The sequence below is a fragment of the Anser cygnoides genome, chromosome 11, assembly GCF_040182565.1.
Source record: "Anser cygnoides isolate HZ-2024a breed goose chromosome 11, Taihu_goose_T2T_genome, whole genome shotgun sequence".
In the NCBI taxonomy this organism is placed as follows: domain Eukaryota; kingdom Metazoa; phylum Chordata; class Aves; order Anseriformes; family Anatidae; genus Anser; species Anser cygnoides.
In genome coordinates this window covers 22,047,328-22,065,547 of record NC_089883.1, presented here as the reverse complement: position 1 = coordinate 22,065,547, position 18,220 = coordinate 22,047,328, and the positions used below count along the sequence as shown (strand labels likewise).

The 18,220-nt window shown below is 34.8% G+C and overlaps 2 protein-coding genes and 1 long non-coding RNA gene across 12 annotated transcripts in view; 1 reads left to right on the top strand and 2 right to left on the bottom strand.

The window, feature by feature from the left end:
- FGF7 (fibroblast growth factor 7) overlaps positions 1-7,488 on the bottom strand; it is a 56,321-nt gene extending 48,833 nt beyond the window's left edge. For 4 of the 5 annotated variants that reach the window (XR_010834202.1, XR_010834201.1, XM_067003799.1 and 1 more), the window contains exon 1: positions 6,188-6,734. Coding sequence is in view for 3 of the 5 variants with exons in the window: in XM_067003799.1 (XP_066859900.1) it covers positions 6,188-6,473 (286 nt within the window). In the remaining 2 variants the exon portion in view is untranslated. Of the gene's footprint in view, positions 1-6,187; positions 6,735-7,289 lie in introns of those variants that run through there. The other variant, XM_067003800.1, reaches the window with a different exon arrangement.
- Positions 1-18,220, top strand: part of FAM227B (family with sequence similarity 227 member B) — a 124,870-nt gene that overhangs the window by 37,383 nt on the left and 69,267 nt on the right. The window lies entirely within an intron of this gene.
- LOC125180699 (uncharacterized) lies at positions 8,348-12,788 on the bottom strand. The gene is made up of 4 exons (XR_007159493.2): positions 12,191-12,788; positions 11,815-11,901; positions 9,613-9,679; positions 8,348-8,641 (listed from the first exon to the last, which is right to left on the bottom strand). It is a non-coding gene; the product is annotated as an uncharacterized lncRNA (long non-coding RNA).

Here is an 18,220-nt window from a genome sequence, read left to right as displayed (position 1 = left end):
CTAAAAAAAAAAATTGCTTTCAGATACTCAAACAATACAGAAAGCTTGAAGCTGTGAAGGGATGTGTCTGGAGTTTGGTTTTGTGTTGTAAGAAAGGCTGTATAAGGAACTGTGTACCAAAATCTTTTTACCTACAAGGAAAATTGCTTCATTAAGATTTGAGTTCTGTTTTCCTGTCTAGCTGCTGCCTTTGTTTATTTTAGTTAATTAATATTTTATTAGTCAATATTCTATAATAAAAGTATTTAATGTCTATAACATTAGCACATAATTCTTTTGTAGGCTTGGAAGTTTTTTCACTAATCATTTTTGAAGCTCTTAATACAGTGGTGTAAAATTTGTCTTTTGTAGAGGCCCAGAGAGGTTGAAGAATTTTCCCAGAGTCTGTAAGCAAGTTGCTTAAAAACTTGGATTAGCCTCAAGTCTCTTGAGTCTCAGGTCAGGGCCACTTCAGTAAATTTTCTTCAGGATGGAGCAATAACATACTTAGCAATACAATACTGTTTGTGTGCGTGTTGTCTGTTTTTTTTCATTGATAAATTGTAGATAGTGGAGGAAAATGTGGGGGAGAAAAACTGCATTTTTATCTTCTTAAATATATCCATTACCAGCTTATGCAGCCAGCTGCTAGACTTAATTGATGGTTCCATAAAAATGTAACATTTCTCACTTCTGATAAATCTCAATATTGAGAGATTCAGAAAAACTCAATACACGGCTGAATTATAAAGTTGTATCAGAGACACATGAATCATTTTAAGTACAATGTATGTAAACTCAACCTAATTTTTTTCTGCTAATCACATCTCTCAGCTCATCCTTTTGAAGCACAGACAGACAGACATGGCCCTGTCAGTATATTCTAGCTTCTGAAGCTGCTGACTGTGCCTGAGCCCAGAGGCTTGATTCTCCCCTCACAAAGCTTATGCAATCACCTCGTGTTCAGAGTGAGAAGAATGTTGAGTATGATCTGCTACTGTTCTGACTTCATGCCTATTTTTCCTCTGGTAAATACCACACCATAGACAAGGTGATGAAGATTCAGGAGGTAAATTCAGAAGTAATGAACACTTTTTAATGTGTTTCATGGCACAATGTCAGTTGAGCTCTGGTCTGGGCATTGATAAGTGAGCTCTCAATAATCTTGCTGCAGTAGTTCGACTTAATTCCCTCCTTTCTTCTCCTCACTTCCCCCAGAGGGTACTGTTATCAAACAAGTCAGCAGAAGCAGGAAGACAGCCATGCCCCAGCTGTTTCTGTTAACTACATCTTTGCTTAAACTTAACCATCTTCAGCAGCAGTTGATAGTGAAAAGCTGGGATTTGTGATAAGATATGGGCAAGGAATAGACAGTGTCTCTTCTGCAGGTTCAAACTTGAGGGGCAGTAATTACCAACAGTGCTAGACAAAGAGCAAGAGGTAGGGAAAGAGTAGGGAAATATGTTATATTTAGATCTAATTAATCCCCTGTAAGAGAGAATGTCATCCTTGGCACTGTTGGCTGTTATTAGAGGGTATGTATATGTTGTCATTTGAACAAAATCTCTTTCTATTATAATGGTTGAAAAGATTAGCAGTGAAGCAAAAGCACTTTCACTTTAGTGTGGGTTTGTCTTCTACTAAGACCAATTCATTGGCTGAACCAACAAACTCTTGAGAAATCAGGAATGCAGCTGCAAAGGAAGACTTTACAGCTGGAGCATGCTAACCCTTAATTGAATCTAGTGCATCAATACCTGCCTTGAGTTATCTAATTTTCAAATATTTAATCTTCTTGTTCCTTTATTTAATGTGTATATAAACAACAGAAATAAAATTTGATGCAACAGCGTAGAATACATAGCCTGACATCAGTTTTTCCCTAAGTATATATAAAATGCTATTGGAAGTACTTTTGATTTCTAAGAAAGTTTGAGTATTTAACCACTAAGATGCATATAAAGTGCATTTTGTCAGCAGTTTGCAGTTTGTTTGAACAAAACTGAGTTAGAGTTCATTTAATGATGCTGAACACTTCTTTGTTGGATTTTGATCAAAAGAGAAGTAGTTTTCAATAGAATTTTATTCCAAGATTTCAGCCATTTTGTGCCAAGATGTCACTAGGCTATCTTTTATTTTCTTATATTTTTGGTTGGTTGTCACCACCGAAAAGAGGAAGAAATAGGCACTTTCTGGGTTTAGAGCACACATGGAATATGATAGGATCAGACATGTTAGGATTCAGGTTCCAGGAAGGCTTTTCTTGTAACTAAGAGGCCCTTTGAAGTCTTTAAAATGAGATTCCAAAGGCAACAGAGCGTGGAAAGTCCTAAACACATCATCCAGTTGTAGTTTTAAATCCTCTCAGATAGAAGCAAAATGAACTCTGATTTTTGCTTTCCTTTTTCCGGAACAAAACCAAATAAGATCATGTGAAATTCAATTCATGTGCAAAATGGAATTAAAAACTAAGCAGCAATACAGAGAGATTTATTTTCTGTCAGAGATGGAGAATTAACGAAATGCCGTAGTATCTTCATGATCTGCTCAGGCGCTCTTCTTACTATCATGAATTCTGAAAGTCTATTTTGTGTGCCCACTTAGATTATGTTATGTGAACAAGATACAAAATTTAATTTTGAATAAAAAGCCAATAGTTTATGTTTGGACAAGGTATAAGAAGTGATTGTCAAAGAAAAAAAGTGTTATGAGTAATGACAGATTTTTCTGGATGGCCTTGTCTCTTGGCTGCTTCCGAATTTTTGCTTTAGTTTTTCAGTGTGTGTCAGTTCTCACTCTGCAACTTAGTTTTCAGACTGAAAGCAGATCTGTTTCTGTCAGGTGCAAGGGGATTTCCTCTGCTTATTGGAAATTTGCTTAGTTTACTCTTGAGTTATTTGTTTATTTTACTCTTGTATTATATCAGTTTTGTGTTCACCAGAAGGCTCTATTGCTTTTTGAAATGTGCACAGAATAATTTTCTTTGGGTAACTAATGAGGTCATCACTGTTGTAAACAGGACTCATCAATTTGCTTTTATTGACACAGTACACACTTTTTTTTGGGACAAAACAGTTAACTTCGAATGTATTTTTAAACAAGTGTATGATGAGTACAGGTTAATTACAGTCAGTAAAGATTTCTTCCAGTATTATGTTTGAGAATTTCAGTCCATATACATTTAATACAGTGGCTCTTAAATTAACATCTTAAGAATTTTTTTCAGGTTTTACTTTTATAAGATATCTATAAAATATGTATACGTATATATTTATTCTGTAACTTAATAGAGAAATTTAAAACACAAAGACTTTAATTCCTCACTATCTTTGCATTCTTATATTCATGGTTCTGACTGATGAGACAAGCTCTGCAAATTTTTGGCACTTGCCAAGGTTATGATGTAGAATGATGAGGCTATCATTCTACAGACGTTTCTAATTGTGAAGATTGTTCTTGTTTCACAATTCATGGGCTGAAAACAAGTAATGTACTCCATCTGCAAGACTGTCAATGCAGCTTCTTTTATGAAGTCGTTATGGTTAAAAATGTGATTTTTTTCATGTTTTTATTTTAGTAACACATGTAAATGATTCAAAATGGAACTTATTAGTGGAAAACTAGGATAAAATACGAAGATACTCCTAAGAGCAGTGTTTTTCATACTGTCTTTATCAATTTGGCTGCAACTGTTCTGGGATTCAATCCTGTGAAATAGATTTAATTTACATTTTACTAATTTAAAACTTCCAGAACTGAAGTTCACAGAACAAGAATGCTTGAACATACAAATTGATTCATCTTAGTAATGGATATAATTTTTAAATGTTGATTTTCAGAAGCCCTGGATAAAAATATCCAGTTTGGTCTTCTAATGTTTAAAAAAAAAAAATAGGGAAAGCAGGTTAGTGTCTTTTTTTCCCCTCATATCACTTTTGTTAAGTGTATTTTAGTATAGAACCATAAACACATCTTCAAAAAGGTCTTTTACATACTCTGTTGATTAGAGGATATGACAAAAAATGTTTTTTATGATAGTTTTTGAGTTTCTTAGAGAATGTGTTCTCTTTCAAGTTCCTTTTGCTTATATTTCCCTATTCTACTTATCCAACAGAAGCATTCAGATATTATTTCCTAATGCAGAATAGCTAAATTCAAGCAAGAGACCTAAATTTAAGACGGTGGGAGTTTTCCCATATACTTCAGTTAAATTTAATGGAGACATTTCATTGTAGTGTATCTCAGTTACCAGATAAACCATTCAAGTATTGATTGTTATTTTTCTCCTGATTCTCTTTACATTTACCAGGAAGTGTTCAAAGTTTTTTCTCTGCAATATCTATGTAAGGGTTTAATGACTCAAGGTTGTGTTTCTATAATTCATGATAGTTTTTTTGCCATCAGTAAATCTTAACAAAGTGCTCAGAAAACTCTACAAGAAGTTGTAGAAGTTGTGCCTTTAGCACAAGATGATCTGATATTCTCTAGTGGTTTTACTACAGAACGTTTCAGGGTATCATTAGAGTGCTTCAGCAACATGGAATCCTGCAGAGAATTGAGAAACTTTACTTGAATTTCAAATAATGCTAAATTACTAACCAAGTTCTTAGTTAAGTAGAATGGAACCGCAAAAGAGCAAACGTATGAAATTATTCAGCTCTATATGCTGCCATAATCTTTTCAAAGTATTTGTAAATAATAACAGAAAAAAAAATGGGTACAGTGGATATTCAATTCTGTGCAAAAATTTAGAAGAAATTACTTCAACAGTCAGTAATAGTTTTTCCAGTTATTTTTATGGGAGCAACATTTCACTTCCAAACTACCCCTATGGATCTCTATTGTAACAATGTTTTCCTGAATCTCAATGGGAGTCTTCTTGAATATGGACCAAATAATTCATTTGGCTGCTGGCCATGTGTTGTCTTTCAGAGCAATAGGGTTTGCACTACGTAATAAAGTAGGAAGAAAGGAGACATATGGAAACAAATTTTAAAAGAAATGGTAACATTAATCAGTGAAGTTTTAGCCACACAAGTTGGCAAATACTTAATGTAGTCATGAAGTAAAGAAATAAACTTCGAAGCTCACTATCTAGGTGCATAACATGGAGGAGTGCTGTTTTTATAGAAAATATGCAGTCAAGTTCAGCTGAAAGCTGAATCACACTAACAACAGTTCTTGAAGTTTATTTTTTATTTATATTTTGCTACTGTTATTAAAAAGTGCAGTGACATGCAACCTATATTAAAACTGTATTTAATAGCATCTTTGGAAAGAAGTTTGATCTTTTCAGATGACTATAAACACTAGACCAGCAAGTCTCTGGCACTTCTTCCTTTAATTTTATTTTGAAACACGCAATATAATCTTAAGTATTTTTGTTGTATCTTTAAAAAAAAGTAATGTCTTTTAAAGTGAATGTCATATTTCTCTAAATATGTAGTATATCTGTAATACCATGAAAGCCAAAGTCTCAGAAATAGTGATTGTAAGACTGATGCCTTCAAGTAGTTGTAAATGGAAGTTATATAGTATATGTGTGAAAAACACAGATTAGTACAATTCTTTTGCCAGTTCAAAAGTTGTATTTGGTACAGCTTTGCAAAATATTATATGTCCATTCTCTGTAGATGAGTCATCTTTTTGGAAGAAAGAGTAGAGAATATTTTTTCTTCATCATGATCATTGTAATAATGAACTGCAGAAACTATAATAGATTTTGTTCCTGGCTTGGCAAGCTATCTAAAAGATTTTGCAAGACAGTTTACATAATTCTTTCCATTGAACTTTCTAGTATTGCATATATTTTAATTGTGATCTCAAATATACAGAACTTTTAGGTAGTTTGTGGACTATATAAGCGTGGCTTAATGTTTCATAAGTATTTTATGAGCAGAGTTTGTGGTTATACATTTTCATACTTAAACCTTAATTCACTTGTTAAAATAGGCTCTCTGTTTGCTAATAATTACCAGCTGTAACTAATACATTAGCAGATCTACAATGTAGTATTTAAAATGACGCATTTCAAAATCAATAACAAATGTCCTGCTGTAGGATTAATTGGAAAACTTGTCTTATACAATGGTCAGTACGTTATACAAAATTCTTTTGAAATGACTATAAATCAAGGAATGGGGAAACAATGGTGTGTAAATGCCTAAAAACTTAGAAGTCAAATAGGAAAAGCAAAGATATTACTTACTGTAGTTGTTGTTTGCTTCTCTTGTCCCTTTTACTTTGCCTCGCTTATCAATCCTCATATACCACTGAGTTCGACAGAAAAGTCTTCTTACTCTTACATCCCCCCCTTCCATATAATCATAGCTTCTGGTATGTCGCTCAGGGCTGGAACAGTTCACATTTGTAGCCATTTGCTCTGGAGTCATGTCATTGCAAGCTAAAGATATAGTGCCCATTAGAAAGATAATGTAAAAGTATGATCTGTAGAGCAAAATTGGCAGGATCCATGTCAGTATCCATTTGTGCATTATAGTGCAGTGTTCTGGGTGTTCATGAACAACATAATGAAAATTAAATCTCAAGTAGACTGTTGCTCTTAGGTCACCGACCTGCCTTCTGTCTTTACGAGTTACAGATTCATTTAAATGAGATAGTTCCCTCTTCTAGAATTCTGATCGTTTATTCCTTAATAGTTAATGGTGAAATAGAAGAGCTTCTTAAAAATCTCTGCAGTCAGAATATCCTTTAAAGACACAAGTTATAAAAACCTTTGTTGTTGTGACCTTCTGTACTACTTGAATTTGCTGCTTGCACTGAAAGTAAAAGATCTGTGAGAAAAGGTTCAAGTGTAAGTCTTTATGCTCAATTGTTACAAACGTGCAAGGACACATTATGCTACTGAAAAGTACTATACATAAATGTATAACACGCTAAGCTGACTTTTACAAATATGCAAATATATATATACAATAGATATCTCTCATAACAATTTACGTAAACAGACATTTAAACTGATTGTAAACATAGTTCTGTCTCAGTCTTAAATCAGTCCAAAAATCCCATATTGATTCAGTTGAACGACTTTATCATGCATGGTAAAATTCTGCTGATTACTTCATACATATATCTTCACTATTAGCACAATCTATCAGATAACATTTCTCTAGTTCAAATTTCAAGACAGACTTCACAGTCTTAGCCTGTATTTTTATTCCTACATTTTTCAGTTTATTAAAAGAAATAGTTTTCATAATGTTTTTTAGCATCTAGCATATACAAATGAAGATAAAGGTTATTAGCTGTTAGAAACTGCTGAATGTTTCTGTAAAGGATAGATAACTTACTTGTTCCTGTTGATAAGAGCTGGATACCCAAGTATTCCATTTCTGTTGTCTGCTTTTTGCAACATGAGATACTCTGTTGTAGCTACAAACTTTCTCAGCTCAGAAAGACTCCACCAAAATTGTAATTGTTTCCATAAATCAACACGCTAGAGAGATGTGTGTGCTTATGAGTGCGCGTGCATGTGTGTGTTGAGTCTGTTGTTCAGTCCTTTTCGATAAATACCTTTGCTGACCTCACTTGGAAGCAATTAGAATTTAACCAGTCAGCTGTCAGTTGAATGCACGAACAAAAATAAAAGGAGACTTGCATTGTATCGTGTCCAATGGTCATCAGAGGGAGCTATGTACATAGTTTATACTTTAAATCTCCAAGAATCTACTTTCTAAAAGTACACATCCCATGATGTGTGGATAGAATTGCTTTGCGTGCTACTTAGTGTTTCTGTGCTTTGGTTTAGTTCAGTATTTTTCTGTCTTTAAAAAAATTTCTCCTCCTCTCTTTCATACACACACATTTATCTGTTTTCTTTGAAATCTTTTGTGCAGCTTGGTGGATTCATAGTCTGCTTATTGTATTTCTGGTGGGTATATGAAACATGTGGGTACATTATGTATTGTGGAGAGTGTGCTGTGACCATTATAGATTGTGCTGCATATTTTTATATCATGGACTTGAAAAGAGGAACGACTGCAAAAAAATCACTGAGACTTTCACTTGATTAGCCACTAGGGGAAAATGAGAATGCATATGTGGATGTTTGAAAGCCTGACATTTAAGCACAACTTTTATTAGCATGAAGGAAAAAGTGCTACTAGGAAACAGCCTTCCTTAACATAGGTAGAATCATAGAATATCTGAGTTGGTGGGGACCCACAAGGATCATTGAAGTAGTTACTGGTTTCTGAAACTCACAACATGAGAATGAAAAGGTGCAGTGATGGAAGTAAAGCCTCATACTTCAACCAATGGATAACCAGGAGGCTTAAACTTCCCAGAGTCAAAGACATGGGTAGATGTGCCCGGCTTTCTGCTTCTCTGTGCTTATATCCATCTTTGGCATCAGTCTGCTATCCGAAGTCTATGTTCTGTTTCACCCTTAAATTCTGTCGAAATTCTGATGAATGTATTTGTAAAACATATAGAAGCTAGGTTTTCAATAGCTCTTTATCTTGTCTAATTTCCACGCTTAATGTGAATACGCTTCAGACCCTTCTGCAGAATACTAGTAAGAAGGAAAGTTTGGAATTAATTCATGAATCAAGAATGGTTTACCTACCTTTAATTGCCTGTACTTGATATAATAATGCTGTTTATCATTACCTGCTTTTCTTCCATCGCCACTCCTCCCACTCTGTAGAAATAGGTAACAGTTACTTCTTAGAAATTGAAGCAAACTGTAGAGGCAGTTAAATAACAGAGTACATACGTGCCACCTTGTGGTGAGGGGGACATAAGTGAAATGTTCTTTTCACTGGAATGGCCCAAAATAATCATCAAAGGTGTACAAGACCAGGCAACCTTGTATTACTCAGGCTTTTCCGTACACAAACACAGAGAATGAGTCGTTTCCTTCCTTCAAGTCCTCAGCTTCCTTCTTAGTGTTCAGCTGGGCTAATCCAATTTGTCACTTGCTTTAAATTATCTTTTTTAACTATTTATACTCATAATCCAAAGCTAATCAACTTTTAATGTCTTTATCTCCATTTCAGTGTATTGGACTGTTCCCTATATTCTGTGACTCAACATAAGTTTCCTAGTTCAGCAAGGGCTCAATATATGCTTTTTTGTGATATGAAAGATATGACACCATGGCTTTCAAAGACCTCATGCCTACAGTAGATATACAAAGAAGCAGCTTTCATTGAGTTAGCCCTCGTAAACTGTGATTACAGCTATTTCGACCTTGACTTTGTGTTTTGTCAGCCCCTGACTACCATTCTGACGTGAAGTGGGACTGTAGTGTTTTATGCCAGTTATGTTTCTGCCAGCGCATTTGCTGGATTTATGTCAGTGCCTTCTCAGATCTATTCCACAGTCTGAATTCAGAATGATAGCAATGAAAAAAATTTGTGGCATTCAAGAGGCTTATCTGTTGTGTATTATAAAGAAAGCAATTGAGGATAAAATGTAAACTCAGCAAAATAGGACGCAAGCAGAAATGTGTTTTTTTTAAATACTCCTTTCTTTCCTTTTTTTTTTTTTTTAATGAGCAGTAACAACTTTCACTTTCAGATCCATACTGGTTTTAATTTTTCCTTTTTCCTCGCTAACTTATTTGTTCTGACAGTTAGTTACAGGAGAAAAATATATATATATACATACCTGAGTTTTGGTTCCAGAAAGCTGGAGCTACTTGTGATCCAGGCATATGCATGTGTTTCTCTTGGCTCTGAAAAATAAGTAATTTTCTGTAAGTGTGTTTTTATGTAGTGCTTCAGTTCAGATCTTTATGAAGTTTTGTGTTTAGAATAAACAAAAAACGCTTTAAATAAAACTCTAGCTGTAAGTTCAGTCAGTGAACAATATAATTAACCTTTAATTACTGCTGCTAGCTTCCGCATTGTCACATTTTCTAATTATAGAATAACTTTTATTAAATACTTTAACTGTAGTTTTATTTAATCACACAGTTTGTTTTGCTATACAACTGCTTAATTTTTAATGAAAGGATGCCATCTTGATCTGCATATACTAATCAGGATTTTTTTTTACATAAGTCCAACCTGCTTCTGTTTAAACCAAGTGTAGCTAATATTTCTATCAGATTGCTTTATGTTAGTTTTTTGGAAGATTTAGCTAATATTTCTATCATATTGCTTTATGTTAGTTTTATGGAAGATTTAGCTTGTCTGGCACTTCTTCCTCTAGTTTCTTACAAACTTGTATACTTCGGGCTTTGCAAATCAAATCCCAAGCAAATTTTTAATGATATAGGGAAACTGTTGATCTGAAATGCTAGCAGTTTGCCATTTCTTGAGCAAGTTTGTATTTGAAGTAATGTATTTGAGGTATCATGACCACATGAAACATAAAAATGTGCAAAATACACATTCTTTAACATATCCTTTAATATATAAACCTTGTCCCCTTTACATTAACCCATGCATTGGCTCCTGCTTGATAGTCAACAGTTGTCCAGAGCACTGCTACCGTGCAGTGCTGAAAAGGAAAAAGTGAAAATGAAGGGCAAGAACTTTGCTTCCGGTTATGAAGGCTGTGCATAGGCCTCCATTTCAAATAGAAACAGCTTAATAAAGTCTTCATTCTCTTCACTCCCATAGGCCATTACTTTTTGCAGTCATGTTTTCATCTAAAACAACAGAGATCTATGCTTTCTTAATCTCCAGGCTGACCTACTGTAATCTGTATCGTTCAGGTTTGGTATTGGGTCATGAAGGTGATTTTAAAAAAACAAAACAACAACAAAACCTTCCATGTTGCCCTGAAGGCAAGTTGGACAAAACATACCTGCTAAGAAACTAACATTTCTATTGCTAAGAAACTATCATTCTTGATCCCTGAATTTGCTTTAGAACATGTCCCAAAATTCTCAGAACAGTAGGAATATAGTCTTAGTATCAGACTTCAAACCTAAGATGTTGGGTGTCAGTACCCTGCTGATATAGCTAAAATGGGATTCACTTGTAATTATTACATTTTACATTAGTAGCAATAAATATGAAATAAGGTCTTCAAGGTTTGCTTTTAACTCAGAATAAAAATATACAGATATTAATATTACATATATTACATATAATCCCAAACTGAAATGTGCTATGAAATATTGATTTCTGTATGAAATTTCAGTATGAAATACTGATTTCTGTTTAAGTGCTCAAGCTAGCAATTTTTAACACTTCACGTAGTTCCATATATAGCATAATCATTATTGTAATTTACTTGATGGTTAAACATTTTATTGACCATAAGGAAAATATAATTTGTGAATAAAGCTTAAAACAAGAATAAAGCTTTGTTGCCATGATAGTACATACCCATTATTAGCCTGTCCATCTGCTAGTCTTTTCATCTTAGAAAACAATTTTAGTTCTTTTTAATTGGAGCCCATCTGAAGGCAGATTTTTGGAGGACAGTTTTCAGCCTTTTTTTTTTTCTAGTTTTCAAACTGTGGCTTCATTGATCTTCTAATACTGCCTATATACTTCATTGAACAAAGGTTGATTGAGAATGGAAAATTATCCTCTTATTCGAATATTTCTTTATATCTCTAATTACTCTTGTCATAGAAAAGAACTATATTGTGCAAATTATATGGTCCTCTCTTAGACTTGCACTACAATTTGCACTCTTTGATTAAACCACAATAAAGGGGAAATTATTAGTAGTCTTACAGTCTACTAACACCTGTTGGCATCTAGTTAGATGGCAGTGCATAAAGCACTGCATTTTCTTATGTAAAGATGTTACCAGTTAAAGTCAGAATGAAAACACTGTTAAAAGGATTAGTAAAAATGTCCAGCAAGTATAATGGCACATGACTTACCATCTTACATAGATACGTACCTGTACGTAATGAAAGAACTGGCAATATCACATAGCAGTGGATGATCTTATATCTATAAGATGGTCCTTAACTCATCTGAAAGTGAACTGGCTATGCAACAAGAAGAGATGGCAATTGGTCAGAATTTGGGATAAAATACTTTGAGTGAGAAAGCTCAAGGATTTAGTTAGGGGAGTGGGATTGGATGCTTCCAGGAAAGTGAAGGGGTTGGCACTGAAGAGAGGAAGATGGTTCAGAAAGGCAACTGCAGAAATTTAAGCAAGGGAAAAGGAACCAAAGTATGGAGGTTGAGAGTCGATAGACATGGAAAATACAACAGGAACATTTCCAAAACCTAAAGTGGAACACAGGTTTACACAGAAACAATGGACCTACACTGCAAATCTTTTGGCATGGCCTTAAAATATTAGGCACCTTCATTTGCTTACAGACTTCTACAGCTGTGAGTTTCTCTAATTAAACAGGCATGATAAATTCAAAGGGTACTGTCCCTATTGAGTTCTCTAGGTGTAACAATGGGGTGGAATTCCAAAAACCTAGTCATATGCACATACACACTCTACATTGAAACATCGTTAGCACTATGTAGTAAAGTACTCGAAGGGCACAAAACACTAGTTATCTCATGCATTAAATTAGGCAGGGAACTTGTGAAGAAAAGAATAATGGCACAGATTACAGTCTGTATCATACTACATACTTACAGAGACAGCCAAACAAATGTTATCCAAGTAAGCTCTTGTCATCTCCTGACATATACTTACATTTTAACTAACTTTAAGGTTATAAAATTATCGTTAGTATATTCTTACATAAATCAGAATGGTGTATGAGGCAGATTTCTATCATACTGCAGTGATTTACATAGCTGAGCATCTAGATTTCAATCATAGAAATGTATTCTGGGTAGGTAGCTTGGTTTTCCTGGAGTTTGTTCATAGTCTTTGCTCCTGCAATGCGCATGTTTCATTCTTCTTTTTCTTTTTTTTTTTCAAGCAGAATTTTTCATGAATAAAAACTCATGAATAAATTCAGAACAAGTGTAATTGTTTGTAATGGTTGCATTATTTATTACTCACCTGTCAGAGACAGGGACACCGTTTAGTCACAGTTGTAGGGTTTGCCAGTTGTTTACCATTTGGATGATAGATAAGCATTTGCAGAACTGAGGGAACTTAATAAAAAGGTGCCTTTAATAGAAAAACTGTGTTAATAATTGGCTTACAAGTGTGTTACACCACGTTTCCTCACTGATAATCAAGTCCATGATATCCTTCAGTCCAGGACAGTCATTTGATAATCTAGTAAGAGTGTGAAAGGAGGATTTAAAGATAATGTGAAATGCACTCAGATGTCTAGCACAAGCGTAGGGTTAGATCAAGCATGTCAGCATCATTCCTGAGGCATCTAGAATGGCTATGGATCAGAGGACTAGTTTTTCTGTGGCCTGATTACAAAGAGAGAGAAAAAGTTTCAAGATACCTTTGCACTGAAAGTAGTAAGGCAAATTGAGAATGTCAAAATTGGAGAGCTTCTTTCAGAGCTCCAGCAAGAGAGTTTAGGCAAGATATGTCTTATCTTTAAGATAAGTCATATTCTTTAAGTCTTAGTACTTATCTTTATGACTTATCTTTTTTAAGATTATGACTTATTATATGAATAATAATATAATTATTATTTTCAAACTGACCAGCATTTAAAGATGCCTAGAATTAAGATTACTAGAGTAGTTTATATTCCAAGGTAATAGCAGCATTGCACTTCACTGTATATGTAGCTCTTTTGTAGATTCAAGGAGTGAACCCTTCTATCTGTGAACAGCTGTGCTTCCACAAGTTCAAATGTCTGCTATTGCAGCTGTTGTTAGATTATTTGATTGGCTTGTGGCATGAACAAGGATTGAATTTTGCCAGCAAATTGATGAAGGTCAGGCTTTGAAACAGATCTGAGTCTCAACTGAGATAGGTCTGATCTGCCTCTTCACTCTTGGCTTCCTTTGCTTATCATAATTATAGCATTACTAAAATCGTTTCTACCCTTTTTCAGTCACTAGTTTTTCACACTTATTTTTGACAGAGATTGTCCATTGTAACTAAATTTTCTTCAACCAAACCTAAATAGTGCTGTTAAGTGAAAATGGAATGCAGAACATTTGGGAAGTGATAGAGAAAAAGGAGATGGAGGAGCGGGGGAACCCTAAGACTAAGGCATCTGTATTCCCTTTGCCCCCATAGCAGATAACATTTTAAACCTATTAAAGAGGAGAGAAAACTTGATTCCCTAATTAGTATAGTGTAATGGCAACTTGTCATTATCAGCTTTTTATGATATTGGATTGAATGAATCTGCATCATGTCTGCTTTCGACCTGTTGTGTCTCTGTTGGCTCTGATGTAGTTGACTGCGTTACTGCAACAGAAACCTTTTCTGCAGTAAAACAAACACACATTTTTTTGACCTGACTTTGTCAGCAGAGTATGAGTACAGGTCTTTTGCTTCAAGGACTTAAATGGTACATATTTCCTTGCATATTGTACATCATGGATGAAAAACTGTGGCATATATTTGAAAAGCACATGCAGCATGTTTGAGGAATAACTGTTCCTAAGAATGTTCATTATTCACTTGGGACGTAGGAATTATGTGATTTTGGAGACTGCTGACCACAAAAAATAAGTGCATATGTAATGATTAGTAAATACCCAATACCCTGAAAATTATTTTTAAAACGATTCCATATACATGCAAGATTTTGATTTTTCCAGGTACTTTCTAAATGGGGGAAAAAAAAAAAACACTTTTTTTTCAGGAGAAAAATGTTTTGTGAACACTTATTTTTCAGTGAGTAGGTGTAACAGCTCCAGTGAAAAAGTTACGTCACTAAAATATATCATGCTGAGGTACAGAATGTGTCAGTCCCTTCCCATGGCAGCCAACTGAATGAGTATTATTTTCTTAATCCAGTTGTTAGAAAACCACAGAATAAGAAAATATCAATATTAAAGTTTTTTTTTCCAAAGAATTTTGACAAGCAGTATTTCGCTAGTTAACTGCATTTCAATAAAATTCCTCTCTGAAGATCATGCCTTTGTTTATTTGCTTGTTTCATAGCATTGTTAGGCATGAACAATACATTGGCAGTGTCTGGTATAAATTCTTGGTCTCTAAGATGTCTCTGGTGAATAGTTTATCAAATTTAACATGTGTTCTATAACCTTCAGTTACAGATGAATTTTTCTGCTCAAGTAAGTGGTCTGTGCCCCTTCCTGATTGTTCCTACTGGTGACTACAATGCTTTATCTCTTCTTTATTGAGAAGCCTATGGGAGAAAGGACAGCTCTCTTAAAGCATTCTAAAATCTTGTTACACTTCTAGTATGAGGACTGTGAGATTTTATCAGTGATTCCCTTTGCTTTTGCCTTCGTTTTTCCATGGGCTTGCAACCAACATGATTTTGATAACCATTACTTCAACAACAAGAAGAAAATAGGATAGGAGTTGATATTTGTGCAACTGTGGAAAAAAAAAATACATGATTATGGAAAAATAATAATAAAAAATCACTTCAGTGAAAAAAAAAATTGAAGTTAGAAAATTTATAGTTGATTTTCTCAATTTGTAGTGTGAGGCAGTAGGAGGAGTAGGATCACAACATTTATAAATACGAAAAAGCTACCATTTATTCCATTAGAAATATTTTGCTCAGTGGAACTATTGTTTCTTAGGCCTACAAAGGTGTGTTTGCACACCACTTTCTTCAATGTGAGAGGCAAAGAATTTTACTTTAGGCTCTTCTAACCAAACCATTTCTGTAATAGGCACCAGTATCTCAAACATGGCAGGTGTCTCAAAGAATGAAACTTTGATCCAATACCAATCTTTCAACATCTACAAATACTTCTTCTCATGCAGCTTATTGTCTGAGTTGGCAAGCTTGGTTAAGCTTTTGCGTAAGGAGAGTGATGAGTATCCTCAAGTATCCAAAGGAACCTGATAATGTACCAACTAGTGTTGGCATGTGGAAGAGAACAGAAAACCAGCTATGAGAAGAAAGAAATTAAAGGGCATTAAAAACAGTGGAAGAGGAGAAAAACGGGAAAAATTTTGGCAAATTTGAGGAAAAGGGGGAGAGATGTGAGGCATAGAGGAGGAACAAAGGAAAGTAATGAGCTCCTAATGTATGCAGTGAATCAGAAGAAATAGGAGCTGCAAAATAGGGGATCCCCTGAAAATAAACTCTAATAACTTAAGAGTCATTTTAAGAAAGTGCAGGGTGGGACCAAGGAATTTCTCATATAAAACCTCTTCTCCTGTCTAATTATTTTTTTGTGGTGGATTTTCTTGGTTGGTTGGGTTTTTTTTGTTTGTTTGTTTTTCCCCTAAAACTCAGCTAAGAGAAGTAACGTCACCTGGCAAATCAAATATGTACTAAGCTCTACTGCATGGAATCTTTCATTTCTAAATTTAGTGTGAATAGATTGAATACTCAATGTTTTTTGACTTTGATAATCTGCAGTGAAAGACTTCTAGGGATGGAGTAACTATTGTATCATATAGTAACAAAGCTTTGCTCACACAAAAAGTGAGATACTGATATCCAAAATCGTTTGCTCATAAAAGCTAGACATAAGTTGTCTGTTTTGCCATTATATACTGTGCTATTGTGTGGCCTGTGCTCTTCCCAGTGGAAGTGACTCTCAGCTGAAGCAAAGCGGGCTGGTGCAACCTGAACACTAGCTATGAGAATAGGTGCTGAGCAGGTTCAAGCTAGGTCTTTCTAGCTCTTCTGAAATTAAGGTAGATAAAGGACAAAGACTGTTTCCTGCCCAAATGAAGAATACTGTTCAACTCCTTGTTTTTCAAAGGAAACAGAGACATTCCCTCTTCAGTGGACTTTACCTAGATGCAAAGGTGCAGAGGAAAAAATCTAGCTTCAGTAGGGCCACACTGAAATCTGCAGTAAAAGCTGAAGCATTGAGAATTGGTCCTGAAATTTCCTTTGTGATTTGTGATCCCTGCTCTGTTGTGGAGAAACAGCTGGTCTACTCTGCTGGTCCACCATGCCATTGTATTGTAGTCATAGTTTTCAAGTTTCTAGATACAGGCCTGCATTTAGTATAAAAAGTGCTACCATCAGGATTGGCAAAAGATAAGGCTTCCATTTAGTGGCTCACTGGAGTTGGTGATAGATCACTTCTTTTGGAACTTTCATATCATATTTACAGGCCAGTAAACTAAAGTGGTATTCCTGTAAAATACAGAGATCTAGATGTAAAAAGGTCTTTTTTTAATACAAGATTTATTTCTTGTTGATTTATAAGCAAAACTGAAAATACTGATTTTTTTTTTTTTCTTTCAGTGTTGCCAGTGCACGCAATTTTAAGATAATGGTGCACTGGAATATAATCCAAATAGGTATCTGAAGGACCAGATTGTTCCATGTTTCTTAGGGCTTTTTGTGAAAGAGGAGAGGTCTGTTTTTGAGTGTTTTTCAGTTCCTGCTCCACCCTTCTGAAAGATACATATGCTCTCCCTCTTCAGTTTTGAGAAACACCCCCAGGGCATCCTTTTTATTTGAATTGATTTTCTGGTTGTTTATCTTTTTCAATCTGGTCATGAAAAGCACATCTGGTTCCTATTTTAATCAGTATTCCAGGGGGAGCAACATCATATTATAGAAGGCTAACAATGCTAAAATAATAATCCATAATGATGCAACTTCTGGTAATTTAAAACTGTTTTATCCACTGTTTGTAGAAGTGTGTTAATGATGTAGGCCAACTGATCTCTTTGTAGATTAAATTCACCCTGGGTCCTACTAGCAGAGAAATGTCTGACATCCACATAGGCAAACCCTTCGAACTCTCAGGAATTCCTGGTGTGGTGTTCTGTTTTTTAAGTGTCTGAGCATTTTAGTATTTATAGAAAGTGCCAAACCAACAGTTGTGGAAACTAAATCAATCTGTTGACAAAGAAATTTGGTAAAGCAGCCCCAGTGCTAGTTTACATGTAAACTTGTTCTGTCTTTTATTTGATGCAGTTCTGCTTTTAGAGATGATAGGGTTGGAGGTCTTTGTCATGTTTTTCTTTACTTCATTAGTTGATTCAGTACTTGGCCTATACACTAAGACTGCCAGAAAGTGACAGTGATTGTTTTATTACAACACTGTGTGCTAGCAGCTGAACAGAAACCTGTTATTTCAGCTAGGCTGCCAAACAGCCTTCAGGTGGTAGTATTTGTTTTGTACGTTTCTTGGTTTGAGCCAGCAACAAAGTGGAGAGACTGCTATAATTTCTCTGACTTATGCATACATGTGTACTTTTAGCAATTATTTAGCAACTAAAACATGGTATCTATGAAATTTTCATGAGATCACAATAGTCAGTAAAACAGCAGACTCCCAAT